The sequence below is a fragment of the Barbus barbus genome (genome assembly GCF_936440315.1).
Source record: "Barbus barbus genome assembly, chromosome: 20".
Taxonomy (NCBI): Eukaryota; Metazoa; Chordata; class Actinopteri; order Cypriniformes; family Cyprinidae; genus Barbus; species Barbus barbus.
In genome coordinates, this window is record NC_136748.1 from 23,273,432 (window position 1) to 23,287,667 (window position 14,236).

At 37.9% G+C, this 14,236-nt stretch overlaps 1 protein-coding gene across 1 annotated transcript in view; it reads left to right on the top strand.

Annotated features, from left to right (window-relative positions):
* Window positions 1–661: 661 nt before the first annotated feature.
* The window catches only part of LOC306886501 (neurexin-3a-like), a gene marked incomplete at both ends in the record, with an annotated part of 283,146 nt that continues 269,571 nt past the window's right edge, over window positions 662–14,236 (top strand). Inside the window, one exon of the mRNA XM_079443647.1 lies at window positions 662–1,358. Coding sequence (XP_079299773.1) covers window positions 662–1,358 — 697 coding nt within the window. The remainder of the gene's footprint in view (window positions 1,359–14,236) is intronic.

A 14,236-nucleotide genomic window follows, 5' to 3' on the forward strand; every position in this document is an offset into this window, starting at 1 on the left:
TTCAAATGCAGCTTTTCATGATTATAATTGTGAAAGTGTACTGAATTGTTTTGTTACGTAATATATTTTTATGCTTTTGTGTTTTATGCATAAAAAAAATCACACACTCGATAGACTGAGACATCTGTGGATTCATTTGTAATTTGATGCTTTTCTATTTTGACAGCTATTGTGTGCTAGATGTGGCAGAGTAACCTTATGGACTACATTACCCACAAGGCATCATGCAGCCTGCACTGGTTTCCCTAAATACAGAAAGAGTCCGACCTGGAGGACCTGTCTGGATGATTGAGGTCTGAGGAGATACCAGAAGAAAACAGCACCTCAGCAGACACACAGCACCTCATCTGCTTGTCTCCTCAAGTCGATCCATTCCAGGAAACGTGGAAGAAGTACTTTTATTATTGTCGCCTGACAGAGATTGGATTGTTGTGCAATGTCATTGGCCTTATGACTGTTATTTAAGACTGTTCTCCTCCTAACTCCCTCTCCTCTTTTAGGATATCTTTTGTTTGTCGCTGCGTTGACGATCTCACCTCTTCTTTAGTATCTCTGGGCATACTGTGGGATGTACTTTGGATATACTGACCTTTGAACCAAAGCGAATTCAATGATTTCCTTCTGTTCAGGATAATAACCCCAAATCTCCAGCACTTTTACAATGAATTTCTTCAGATTCCCAGTCCAGTTGCAGCTGCTGATCAGTACTGTGCTTGGGCCCTGCTTGGGCCTGGAGTTTACAGGGTCTCAAGGCCAGTGGGCACGCTATCTCCGCTGGGACGCCAGCACCAGAAGTGACCTCAGCTTCCAGTTCAAAACAGACGTGTCCACTGCCTTAATCCTGTACTTTGATGATGGCGGCTTCTGCGACTTCCTGCAACTCATGGTGGTCGAAGGGAAGCTCCAGTTGCAGTTCGGCATCGACTGCGCTGAGACCACAGTGGTATCAGACAAGCGAGTCAATGACAGCAGCTGGCATTCTGCCACCCTGAGCAGGTACAACCTGAGAACTGTGCTGGTTCTGGACGGAGCGAGCAAATCGGGCGAGGTGCGGCCACAGAGGCAGTACATGAAGATAGTTAGTGACCTCTTCCTGGGCGGAGTCCCTCAAGATATTCGTATTTCTGTGCTCACTCTCCCGACAGTGAAGGATCTTCCGCCGTTTAAGGGAATTATCAGGGAACTGAAGTACAATAACAAGGAACCTATTCTGCTAAGCAGCCAGAGGGTCCGCATGGACATAGAGGGGATCTGCATGGTGAACCCATGTGAGAATGGAGGAACGTGCTCCGTTGTGGACAGGGAACCGCTCTGTGATTGTTCTAAGACGGAATACGTTGGCCGATTCTGCAACGAAGGTAAAACAGTTTATATTTTACAGCTTGATAAAGAGCAATTGCAATATTGACTCCGTACTGTATATGCAATGTAAAATCTTTTCTCAAACGTTTATTGGCACTCATCTAATTATACTCAAAATTGTCAGTCTTAACTGCTGAAATGTGAATAATGTTTCCCAGAATCCTTCATGCTACTGAAGTTTGACTCTGAGGTCCAGGTTAATGGCGTCTCTTTGCTTGTTTACAGAAGCTGAACTGTTTTCTGCATTGGCAGGTGTTTTTGTGCTGGGAATGTCTCGATCAGCTTCATAAGACCCTCCTCTATTCCCCCATCGCTTCTTACGGTCAATTGAAACTGAACGTCATTGAAATGTACTACTAGCAAATCCTGCATTTTTACTTCTGTAAAGCACTAAGCTGTTTGTCTCTGGCAAGCGTTTTTGTGTATGTTTGTGTGTGTGTTAGCGTACCCGGCTGAGGAGGTGGGATGTTGGGATGTTAAGGTGCCTTTTCAGATCCCTTGGTTGTTTTTCTGAAGTGGCCATTTTAGTTTCTCTGGGGATTTGAGGAGGCCATTTCACAGCTCTGGGTTTTGTTGTTGCACCTCTTCAACAGAGAATGAATCAGAGACGGGGGATAATTGCCTATTTTAAACATGTCAATTGCAATTCTTTGCAAATCCATTGCTGGTTTTCCTAGAAAGAAAATTTTATGACCTTGGTTGTCGAATGTGCTCATTTATATACAGATTTTCTGGTTTGCGCGTATTTATTTTGTAAGTATAAACATCATAACTAAACTAATTTTATGTTATACCACAGAAGAAAACTCGCAACTTTGAGTTCTTCCCCATGAAACATGTTTTAGATCCTGGTAGATGATCCTGATGGTAATGAAAGGTACACCATGATTTTTTTTTATATTTCTGTTTCTTTTGATAATTTTTGCTTTAAATATATCCTCTTAAATACTTTCAATTGTAACAAAAAACAATATGGGTTATTTTTACCTGATAAATAATTAATTTTAATTAGCTAGAAAACAATTACAGAAACTAATGTGAATATATCCTGTTTTGATTTGGCCTAAACTTTTTTCCCTTGTGATTGGAGTGTTTAAGCTGGGTGATTGATCAGTGATCAGTGCTCTGAGCCCTATGAGTTGTTACTCTCATTGTAGACACAACCTCTCCTGCGATGCTCTCCTTAATTACACAATTACTGAATGTGATTGAAATGTTAAAGCCAGGATGCTATCTGTGTACTTAGGTATTTAATATAGAAATGAATGTGTATGCATGTACAGCCAGTGCAAGAAAGAGTAAATAAGAGAAAGAGGAATGTGTAGAAGACCAGGCACTAGGGTTAGATTTATTGGTTGTAAAGAGAACAGAGTTTTGGGCTTGATTTACAGCCGTTGTTCCTCTCCATCTTGTTTGGCTGACTGGGTCCTGCAGTCCACTGATAGGGGCTAAAGCCAGACGTAAAAGCAGCTTTGATGGCTTTGAATGCTGGGAATCAGTTCAGCCAATCATAAAAGAATAAATAAACCATTTTTGGAGGCCATTTATACTGGTGCACAGGGGTAGCCTGAACTTAAGACTCTGTAAGGCTCTGTAAGACTACAGCGGGTTTTTCCTCTCTTGGCGTCTCTTACAAATCCAAATCAAAACCAGTATTGTGAAATGACACATTAATGGCTGACATCAGTGTTTGATAACATTACGAAAATCCACTGAGCAGTCATAATTTCATCTTAATCTTGTGTCTTCAGGCTTTTGAAACATCTGTACGTGGGTAATAAATATCGGGTCGGAGCCATATGGCAAACTGGTCCGAAGTGTTAAGCATTAGTCTTGCGTACGATTGACTGAATCCAATTGCCATAGCAGCGGCAACAACAATCTGACACTCCTCTCGATGGCCAGATGGCTAAAATGGCCTCAGAACAGTTTTGCGTTGCCGAGGCGTATGTTCCTCGCTCTGTGAAAATCGTGATAGCCACGCCGCTGCATCATTTGCGAAAGCGCATAATCTTTTGGCGGATTAGAATAATAAACATTTGGCAACCAAACAAACACTCAATCTGTCTTCCCATGTGGATGGTCTCTGAATTGGTACACTGAGGTTTATGTTTAAGCTGGTCACTCTTTACAAATCTCCTCGTGTTATTTAATGTAAACAAAGCAAATTCAAAAGTGCATTATTAGTATGTGTAGATCTTAGAGTTGTTTTTAAAGGATAAGACTCTCTAAACATGTTCTAGTTATGGTTTGCTTTTTTTGTATAGGAAACTTGTATAGGAAACTGTTCTAAGTAATTGAACGTTTTGAACAAAATTGTTCAGAAAATGCAAATGTTTAGTATTATGGTTAATAATTTTATATTTATTTTAGAAAATTGTGCATAAAATGTTGAGACATTTTATTCACATGATTCTGTGCAGGGATCATTACAATTTGGTGTGAATCCAAGTTAAACTAGTAAACTTGTTGCTTTTGAGAAATCAAGGAAAAGATCTACTGATGTGCCACAACTAAACATTAATTTCTGTTTCACCGCTGTTTCTGAGAAATTAGGTCATCATAGAAGGCTGACAGGGCATGTAGACATTCATATTTCAGCCAGAACTTCAGTACAGGTCATCTCAAGAGCTGAACACATCAATCAAGTCACCATGGCTCTCACATCCTGAGTGTAACTCAGCATTCCCCTCTCTCCAATCACATCCTAATCCTTTCCCCACCAGGTTAATGCATTTCATCAGAAGACTTAATGTCCTGTACCAGCCTTTAACAAGCACGGCAGACAGACACACACACTTACACATTGGAACATGTCCCGAAAAATAGTGACCGTGAGAGACAACATATTGCATTTTTCAGCCAGTACAGACATCAACACATACAGGACTAAATTAATGTCTAATGTAGCTATAATTACTCTGCACTAAAAGCATTTCATGGAGGCAGACCCCATCAGGTTTCCCTTAATTTTCTGTATTAGTTGCAGTTTGTGTGCACTCGCAACAGATTTATTGGTTTTTCAGCCTGTTAGTGTCTGGTACTAAAAAATCTACAGTAAAATGTGTAATTCTGAGTCATATGAAATAATTCATTGTAATAATCTGGATAATGTCAAAGTTAGCTAAATATTAATGAATAAAAAAAACATTTTAAAGTATAAATATTACAATACAATATTTATGTCTATATATATTTTAAAATATTTGGTTTGTCATGTAATATATAATGCACATATGTTTCAAATCTAAAGTGTTATCAATCTAAAGTTGTGTCTATATATCTATCTATCTACAGTATATATATATATATATATATATATACACACACACACACACATATATATACACTCACTGGCCACTTTATTAGGTACACCTTGCTAGTACTGCGTTGGAACCCCTTTTGCCTTCAGAACTGCCTTAATTCTTCATGGCATATTCAACAAGGTGTTGGAAACATTCCTCAGAGATTTTGGTCCACATTGACATGATAGCATCACGCAGTTGCTGCAGATTTGTCGGCTGCACATCCATGATGCGAATCTCCCATTCCACCACATCCCAAAGGTGCTCTATTGGATTGAGATCTGGTGACTGTGGAGGCCATTTCAGTAAAGTGAACTCATCGTCATGTTCAAGAAACCAGTCTGAGATGATTTGAGCTTTGTGACGGTACATTATCCTGCTGGAAGTAGCCATCAGAAGATGGGAACACTGTAGTCATAAAGGGATGGACATGGTCAGCAACAATCCTCAGGTAGGCTGTGGCATTTAAACAATGCTCAATTGGTAATAAGGGGCTCAAAGTGTGCAAAGAAAATATCCCCCACACCATTACACCACCACCACCAGCCTGAACCGTTGAGACAAGGCAGGATTGATCCATGCTTTCATGTTCTTTACGCCAAATTCTGACCCTACCATCTGAATGTCGCAGCAGAAATCGAGATGCATCAGACCGACCAGGCAACATTTTTCCAATCTTCTATTGTTCAATTTTGGTGAGCCTGTGCGAATTGTAGCCTCCGTTTCCAGTTCTTAGCTGACAGGAGCGGCATCCAGTTTGGTCTTCTGCTGCTGTAGCCCATCTGCTTCAGGGTTCGACGTGTTGTGCGTTCAGAGGTGGTATTCTGCATACCTTGGTTGTAACGAGTGGTTATTTGAGTTACTGTTGCCTTTCTATCATCTCTAACCAGTCTGCCCATTCTCCTCTGACCTCTGACATCAACAAGGCATTTTCGTCCACACAACTGCCGCTCACTGGATATTTTCTCTTTTTCGGACCATTCTCTGTAAACCCTAGAGATGGTTGTGCGTGAAAATCCCAGTAGATCAGCAGTTTTTGAAATACTCAGACCAGCCCTTCTGGCACCAACAACCATTCCACGTTCAAAGTCACTTAAATCTCCTTTCTTCCCTATTCTGATGCTCGGTTTGAACTTCAGCAAGTCGTTTTCACCACATATAGATGACAAAATGCACTGAATTGCTGCCATGTGATTGGTGGATTAGCAATTTGTGTTACCAAGCAATTGAACAGGTGTACCTAATAAAGTGGCCGGTGAGTGTGTGTGTGTGTATATATATGTGTATATATATGTATACATGCATACATACATACATACATACATACATACACGCATACATACACACACACACACACACACTGATTTCTGTGTTTAAATATAATTTTTTTTAAGTGCTATACAATGGCTGTATTTTAAGAGAATTTTGTTATGTTTAACAGCTGAAGTTGAACACACAAGCACCACTGCTAAAAATATCAAAGCTTAAGAATCGCTGACCTCACTAATCGAGTAGTTGGATGTTCGGATGATCATCCCTAGCCAGAACAGATTAGAGAAATCGTAGATTAGCTGTTTTTCATCACACAGAACATTGCAATGGCCATTTATCAGTGTTGGATGCCCTTTGGTTTGGGAGACGACCAGAGTGAATTAATGAAATGAGTCAGCCCAGTACTTCAGTGCCAAAGGCGGCCTGTGACACAAAGAGAGAGAGCGTGTGTGTGTCTACAATGAGAGTAAACGCTACCAGGCTCTGAGTATGGAACAGTGCTTTAGACAAACATCAGCGTCCCATAAATCCACAACCCTCTCTAAAGGGAGCAGGTTCTGTTGCCTGTTTGGATTTATGACCCAGGCGTGGATGTGGGCTTTGGGAGTGTTTGTAAGACATGGAAGATGAACTAGACCTCTTAGATGTTGGTGTGTCATGTTGTTTCATACACCACAGATCTGATCCCCCCTTCATATCCCAGGGAGAAGAGGGGGTGGATGGATGGATGCAAGGGGCATTTTAAGGGTTTCTATGTACATGCACAGGGCAGACGTCTGCTCAGTGCATGCTGGCAGGTGTGTCAAAGTTTGCATGATAGTTTCATGCAAAGAAAATACGAGTGGGCTCTAATGGCTACAATATTTCTCTCCTCTTTTTTTTATTTTTTCCATTGTGTCTTCTTTGCTGACAATATCAGAGGCCAACAGCATCCCAGGTGAGTTGATAATGTCTTTAAGGCTGAATTGAAGCTGTCTTTTATAGGCGGTGAAAGCATCAATGATGTAGAGTGCATATGTTATTCAAATGTACAGTAATATAAACAGATATTTTCAAACATGCTATTGCTTTCTTTACCATAATGAAAAATACGTAGTTACCATGAAACCAAAGTTGCGATAGATAAAAACAAAAAAAAAACTAAATAAAAATGAAATCTACATGAATGAACTGATTACAATAAGATCTGTAATATGCATTTGGAAAAGACAATTTGAGTTTCATCACTAAATTAGTCATTAAAATCTAAATACTGTCACATTTATATAAACGACACATAAAATGCACAACACTGTAAAAATTATTTTTAAAATTTGTAGACAAAACAAAGATTATTGGAATATTTTTTGCAAGGAAATACCATTTCAGTCTTTACATCAAACTTTAAAAATTTCACATTTAATTAAATGTTACTTGACACATTTCTTTGTAATTAGTTGTCTAATTTAGCAGTTTGAGTGTAAATAATTTCTACACCGTTTTACTTTATTTGACTATAAATGACTATTCATAATGTATTTACATTTTTTTCACTTTACAACCAAAAAATTTAGCTGTCACATTAGATAAAACATCTAAATAATAAAAAATAAAGTTAAACCAATAATTTCCATAAAAATGCAAACGCAGAGACTTGTAATTACCACTTTGTGTCAAATTATAAAAACTTTAGGTTACACTTTGTGTCCTTCTTACAGTGTAATACATTTAAGTACTGAGTAATATTAATTAAATACATGTACTTACTATATGGTTAGATTTAGGATTAGGGTTTGGCTTAGGGTTATAATTAATTGTTATTATAATAGTAAATACATGTAACCTGTGTTAACAATGACACCTTAAAATATAAGTGTTACCAAACTTAAAAATAAAAAAGCTGCTCATACACCTTTTCCTTCTGCAAAGATTTAATGTCATCGTATGGTCTGATGCATACCTCAAGATGTTCTTTTCTTTCTATCACTTTCTCTGTTTCTCAAAGGATTTGCACACATGATGATGGCGGATCAAGGTATGCCACACCCCTTCTCTGGTTTTCACTCTGTTACGATTGATTATGCATGCTTGAATTGCTGTGCACTGAATGAGCTAAACTGTAACTCTGAACCTTGAATGCATAGATGTGAACTGTGCTTTGACAATTTCTTCATATCTCTCCATGCTCCCTTCTGTGGATACTCTTTATCTCTCTGTTCCTTTTCATCTCCTTTCTCAAGCCAAGGGCAAAGGTACAGAACCGTTTTCTTCTTCAAGTTGTGCTCTCTTGTGTTTACATTCTTGTTTTTAGTACATTTTTTGATAATAGCTGTTCACCATGGGTGACTGGATCAAGAGTATAATTAAATGACAGACATTAATTTAATTCAATAATTGAAGACAAACACACAAAAGGTATTCTAACTGCAGTCTGAATGGTCTGAACTGTGGCATCTGCATCCCTGGTGGTCTTATACCCAGTAGATATTTGTATCAGCTACTAAAATTCTTAAACGGCACAGTATGACTCAGTGTCATGAGGGTTTATCTAGCTTGAGACCATGAATGAGGCTTTATTTGCCATGCAGTGCTTGTTGTGGTTTTGATGTTGCATGTTGGGTTTTGAGAAATGTGTTTGTGTTCACCCAGGTGCCACAATGACTTTCTCTGTTTTTTTTGTTGTTTTTTTTTTTTCAAGGAGAGAAAGAAAGAACTGTGATATTTCAGTCTGGCAGTACATGTGTGCTGTCATGTCATTTCATAGCTGGCTTCTCTAGGGAGGCTTGTAGATGGGGCCCGATTTAGCCTTGACTTGCTGATGGGCTGAGCATCCCTGTGGAAAGCTGTTGTACCACATGTCATCCTGCCGTCTCACCTGATCCAATATTTCAGCATGTCTCCGAGTGGCCAAATAACTTAATTCTTCAATAGACAAGGCCTGGAATTGGCTTGATTCTTTGCAGGACCTCAGTGCATCCACAAATGTGCAGTCTTACACAGTACAGCTGTATTATTTAAAAGTTCTCAGGCTTTTAGAGTGATTGCCAAATGTTTCTCTCAGCTTGGACCCTTTTTTCCCCACAATATCAATTTTGGTGCAGACCAGAGTACATTTAGCTTCAGAGTTGGATTGATTTGTTGGTGCCGCATATGTGAAAACTTGAATGCTTGTTTTTTAGGGATTGATCAGTTGGTAATGGTCAATTCTGAAAACGTAATGGAATAAATGGAATCTTTTTTTTTTTTACTTAAAAAAAATAATTTTTATATATATATATATATATATATATATATATATATATATAGTAATTTATATACAGTTTTTATTATCAGTTAAAACAGCATTTTGGGTGTATGCAGATCTAATTTATTTTTCAAGCAGACAAGATGATCAATTTACTTCCTTAGTATAGTTCTGGTGGACTTCAGAATGATTTGCAGTTGGTTTGAAAAGCAGTCCAATCTAATAGACCTTCAGGTTAGACGCCGTATTGAATTTACGCAAATGAAAACAAGTGTGAGGGACAGCCTTACAGATTTTTTTTGTAGTTGCACTGACTGTATAGAGATCCTAGATCCCATAATTTTCACAAATGTCAATACTTTGTGTTCACCAAATTTTCTTTTTTTCTTATTTTTCATTTTTTGTTTAAGACGTGTTGTCAGCTGAACAATTGGTATCCAAGATTTCATCTCAGAAAATTGTGTATATGTCAGTAAGATAACTGAAGGGGCGAAAAAAATTGTAAAAAAGTGTTGATGCACCTCTTCTCTTAAAAAAAAAAAAGTATCTGCTATAAAGGGTATGGCTTGCTGATATGAACTAAAATAAATCCAGGCATATGTTGCAATTCCACTTGCCAACCTAGTTTCTTCCCTCAACCCAATTTAAGTGCTAAGTCAGAGTCCAGTCAGCGAGAACCTGGCGGACTGACAATACTGTATAGACAGTTAGATGCATTAGCACGTATTTGCCTGCATTGCATTAAAAGCATTTGTATTTTAACGCTGTCTCCATCGCTACTGCCCTGCGTTAAATCCCTCTGCTAGACGGAGGGACATTATTACAAATCAGCCTGGCTATATGCCCAAGTTAAGACGATAAGGGCTTTCATTTAGGAGCCCATTTGCAGAAATGTTTAATTTATCTGCATTTGTTTCCATCGCCACATCTCTTCCTTTCACCTGTCATCACAGCTCGAGTTTGTACAGCACGTAAATCTCTCATTTTTAAACCTTTTTTCTTCAGAAACCTCTTGCAGTTAAACCTTAGGAAGGTTCCTAATTGTTGTGCTTTGTAATATTTGACAGTGTTGTGTCTGCAATACCATAAAGGGAGGAAGTGATTGGCAGCAGCTGTTTTTGAGTTGCCCAGGGCTCGTCGCTCATGTCTGTGTATCTCATGGCTCATGGACGCCATTCCTCTGCACCCGTCTGAAGTCAATCATATCAGTCAGCGCCCTGTTCTCTTCTCTGGCACAGGCATATGTCAGCAAACAACAGAAAGTCACAGGACAATGATGAAGAAGTGTCTCTCAGGACTTCCTGTCTCTCATTGTTTTTGATTCTGTCCTCTTTCCTTCCATCTGTTAGTTTATCTGTGATGCAACTTCCTTTTATTTTCCCACAGAAACCTTTTGGTGCTCAGAGGTTGTGTTTTCAAAACTTAGGAGACAACAGCGTTTTCACTTGTCTTTCTTTGAAGTATCAGCTTTGTCTTGGACGACTAGAAATTGACACATACGACAATTGTTACAGAACAGTATAATGAATATGGATGAAAGCTTAGATATTTTGGTATTAAAATAGTTAGCTAGAAATATTTGAGGTAGTATTTTATTGCAGACTTTTTATAGACTTTCCAAATATTTAGGAATATTTGACCAAACTTTCAGACATTTTTCTTTTTTGAAACTCTAGAATTGTGTGTGTGAGATTTTTATGGAATTCTCATTCTGTATGTGTCTCACTGAAGTAAGTAAAATGATTGTGTATTTCATAGCATAGAAGTCGTGGCCTAATCCAAAGGTTGTGAATTCGAATTTGGCCATATGTCACGTCACTTTCACTTTTTTTCACTTTAAGTTTGTGATATTGTTGAGATCTTGAGGAGACAGATGTGAGATTACTAGGGTCTTTAAATCTGAAAATCAAGAGACATGAGCAGAAGTCTCCAGTTTGCTCAGAGGTTGCTTTTTTCATAGCTATATACATTTTGTTCATATATAAATGCATCATTCATTCATTCATTCAGCTTATTAGACAAAATAGAGTTCTTAATTATGGTTCATTGAACTATGAGCTTTGTTTCAAATGTCTCTCCTTATTGTTTTGGATGAAAATAAATAGATACAGTTGTGAGACAGTTGGTGATAAGGATTGAGGATATTGCTAAATATAAAATTATTAGGGATGGGACGATACACCTACCTCCAGATTCAATACTATCACGATACTTGGGTGGCGATACGATATGTATTGCGATTTAAAAAAAATAATTTTTGATCGTCTGTGCGGTCCTGCTCCAAGGTCAACACACCTATACATTTCGCCCTCTGTTGGAATTACAAAGAGCTAACTTCTCCCCACCACCTTTTAGGAAAAGTAAAATAATTAAATATAAATAGATTCTGAGGTAAACCAATCGATTTTTAAATAGTTTTTTTTAAAAAGAATCGCGATAGTTAAGTGAATTTTTTTCTCCCACCCCTAAAAATTATATACAATTTGAGGATTGCACTCAGATGATGGTATTGTAATATTTAATGAGAAATGTTTGAGTTCTTCTTGAAACAAATTTGAAATTGTTTTGAGTTTCTACGGCTCTAACGGAGACAGATGTGAGATTACTAGGGCCTTTTGTTTTCAGGAGAAAAATTTACTTTGAAACAATTTGCTATTAAATTTTGCTCAATTACTAAAACGACAAGTAACATTGGATTTACCATGAAGATAGATTGAAATAGTAAAACGGGCTCCGATAATCTTTGTTTTATATCCAGTTTTTAGTTTTTTTGTCATAATAGCTCTGACGCAATGTAGTATCTCTCACCTGTTCCTCTTTATCATCTTAAATTATTTGCAAAAAAATATTCATTTTAGTCAATTAAATCAGCACAAGTCTGCAAATATTGTCTGCTTCACACAGCGGTTAGATTGGTTACTGTGGCTCTGGTTCAGACCACCCGGAGATTTCGTAAGGCATTCCGCAAGTGTGCGAGTCTTGATAGATATTAGTTGGTACAGGAGGCAGTAAATGAGTTGACCTTTTCGGATGGCAGTGGAGAGTCTGAGCTTTGTTACAGGACAGAGGGGAGTAGAAACACTGCAGCTCACACTGTGCTGATGAACTCACATGCAAGGTAATAAATTGCAGTGCCATTATGCAAATACTATGCTAATTATCTAATCAGATTTGATTCCATTAAGGATGTACCCAGCTTCCTAACCTTGAGAAGACAGGGACTGATCAGCTCATTCTTTCTAAATTCTCCTTTTTCTTTTCAATGATTTTATTTGCTTCCCCCCCAAAAAAACTTTTCAAACCTTTATTTTATTTTCCCTATTCTATTCTATTCTATTCTATTCTATTCTATTCTATTCTATTCTATTCTATTCTATTCCTTTTTCTGTCCTTTTCTCTTTCTTGAAATTTATATTCCTCTTTATCCATTTTTTCTTACCCTTTATTTTTTATTTTTATTTTTCTTTCTATTTCTTTTTTGTTTTTCTTTTTATTTATTTATTATTCATTTTTTCTGACTCTTTCAGACTTCAAGTTCTTTTACATTTCTATTTGAAACTGAACGGAACCTTTTCTTTCTAAACCAAACCGGACTAACATCCCTGACTGCTTAAAGGTTTAGAAATTTGAAAAAAAAAAAAAAAGAGTCTTGTGGTGATTTTTCATGTTTACATCTTATTTCCTGCAGTACAAAATGCTTTGCCACCCTGTTTCTCTGAGTGAGGTGTTTTTATGGCACAGAATAGTGTTAGTTCTCTATTACCACACATCTGAAGGCGGGTCTCCCTGACAGTGAGGTGGTACATGGTGTGTGTGTGAGAGCCAGATAATGAAATCTTTATCACATGTTTGGGAGGCCTGTAATTCCATTTGCTCTACTAATCCCTCGGTCACTCTGTCTCTCTGTCACTCACTGAACAAACATGTCTAACCAGAATTACCCTTCCATTCATCTACAGTTTACACTCTTTTTAATGGCAAAAATGTGATGAGCCTAAATAAGCTTACTTTTAAAATAGACCATGATTACTTTCTTAATAAAAGCAGCCTATAAATGTTGTCTCTAAGTAAATACAGAATGTGTTTTTTGGAGGAGATATGAAGCATGAGACCTCTTTTCAGTAAGAATATGTTAGGAAACACGCCGGTTTGATGTTACTTGCAGAGTCGTGTATTTCATGTTGTATTTCTGTAATTTATATAGTTTTTTTTAAATGTCATGCACTGAAGACTCCTCAGGCCTCATCAGTGCAGGAAGAGCTCTTAGGAAAGCCTGATTGAGCCACCTTGCCGGCTGTCTGCTGATCAGAGCATGATGGCCTCTCTTGTGTAATCAGGACCAGCCACACAGAGCGTCCTTTAACAAAATAGCCTCATCACCTCCCCCTCCGTGATCTCCCGCCTCTTCATACGCTGTAACCGAGACAACAGAACTCCTCACCGTCCCCCTCCCCATGGCCCTCTATTTCCAAATCCCAAAGGCTCTTTTCAGCATAACACTGAAAAGAACATCAATCACACCTGAGATGCACACATGTACACACAAAAAAATTAAGCCTTATTCTGCCACCCCCCGGTCCACCCATCTGAATGCAGTTATGCCCATAATTGCCTCCAATTTCCCTTAGTCACACCTGACATATTAAGCTACTGTACACAACGATTTCCTCTCTGGTCCCCAGAGGGAACAAGTGCCATTTGATTATGGCTAAATGTGATTATTGTCCTCCCGTCCAACTGGCTTGTGGCGGTCTTTTGTCCCTGACATAACAAGAGAACAAGGCGACCACTCTGATAGTGACGGATCAGCCCGGATGTTGCCCGGTGAACAAAAAGCGGTTAATTATTTGTAGAAATAGGCATTCATGTTACAATGAAATGAACAACAACAACAAAAAAAAGAAATCAGATGCATGGAAAGCTGTTTTTGCAGAAATAGGGTTTTGTAGAATAGGGTTTTACTTGCTTCTTGTAAAAGCAAGTGCTACATTTATTTATTTATTTTTTATACAAATGTTGTTGTAATTATATAATCATTTGTTAATAATAATAATAAGAGTAATTAATTATTACA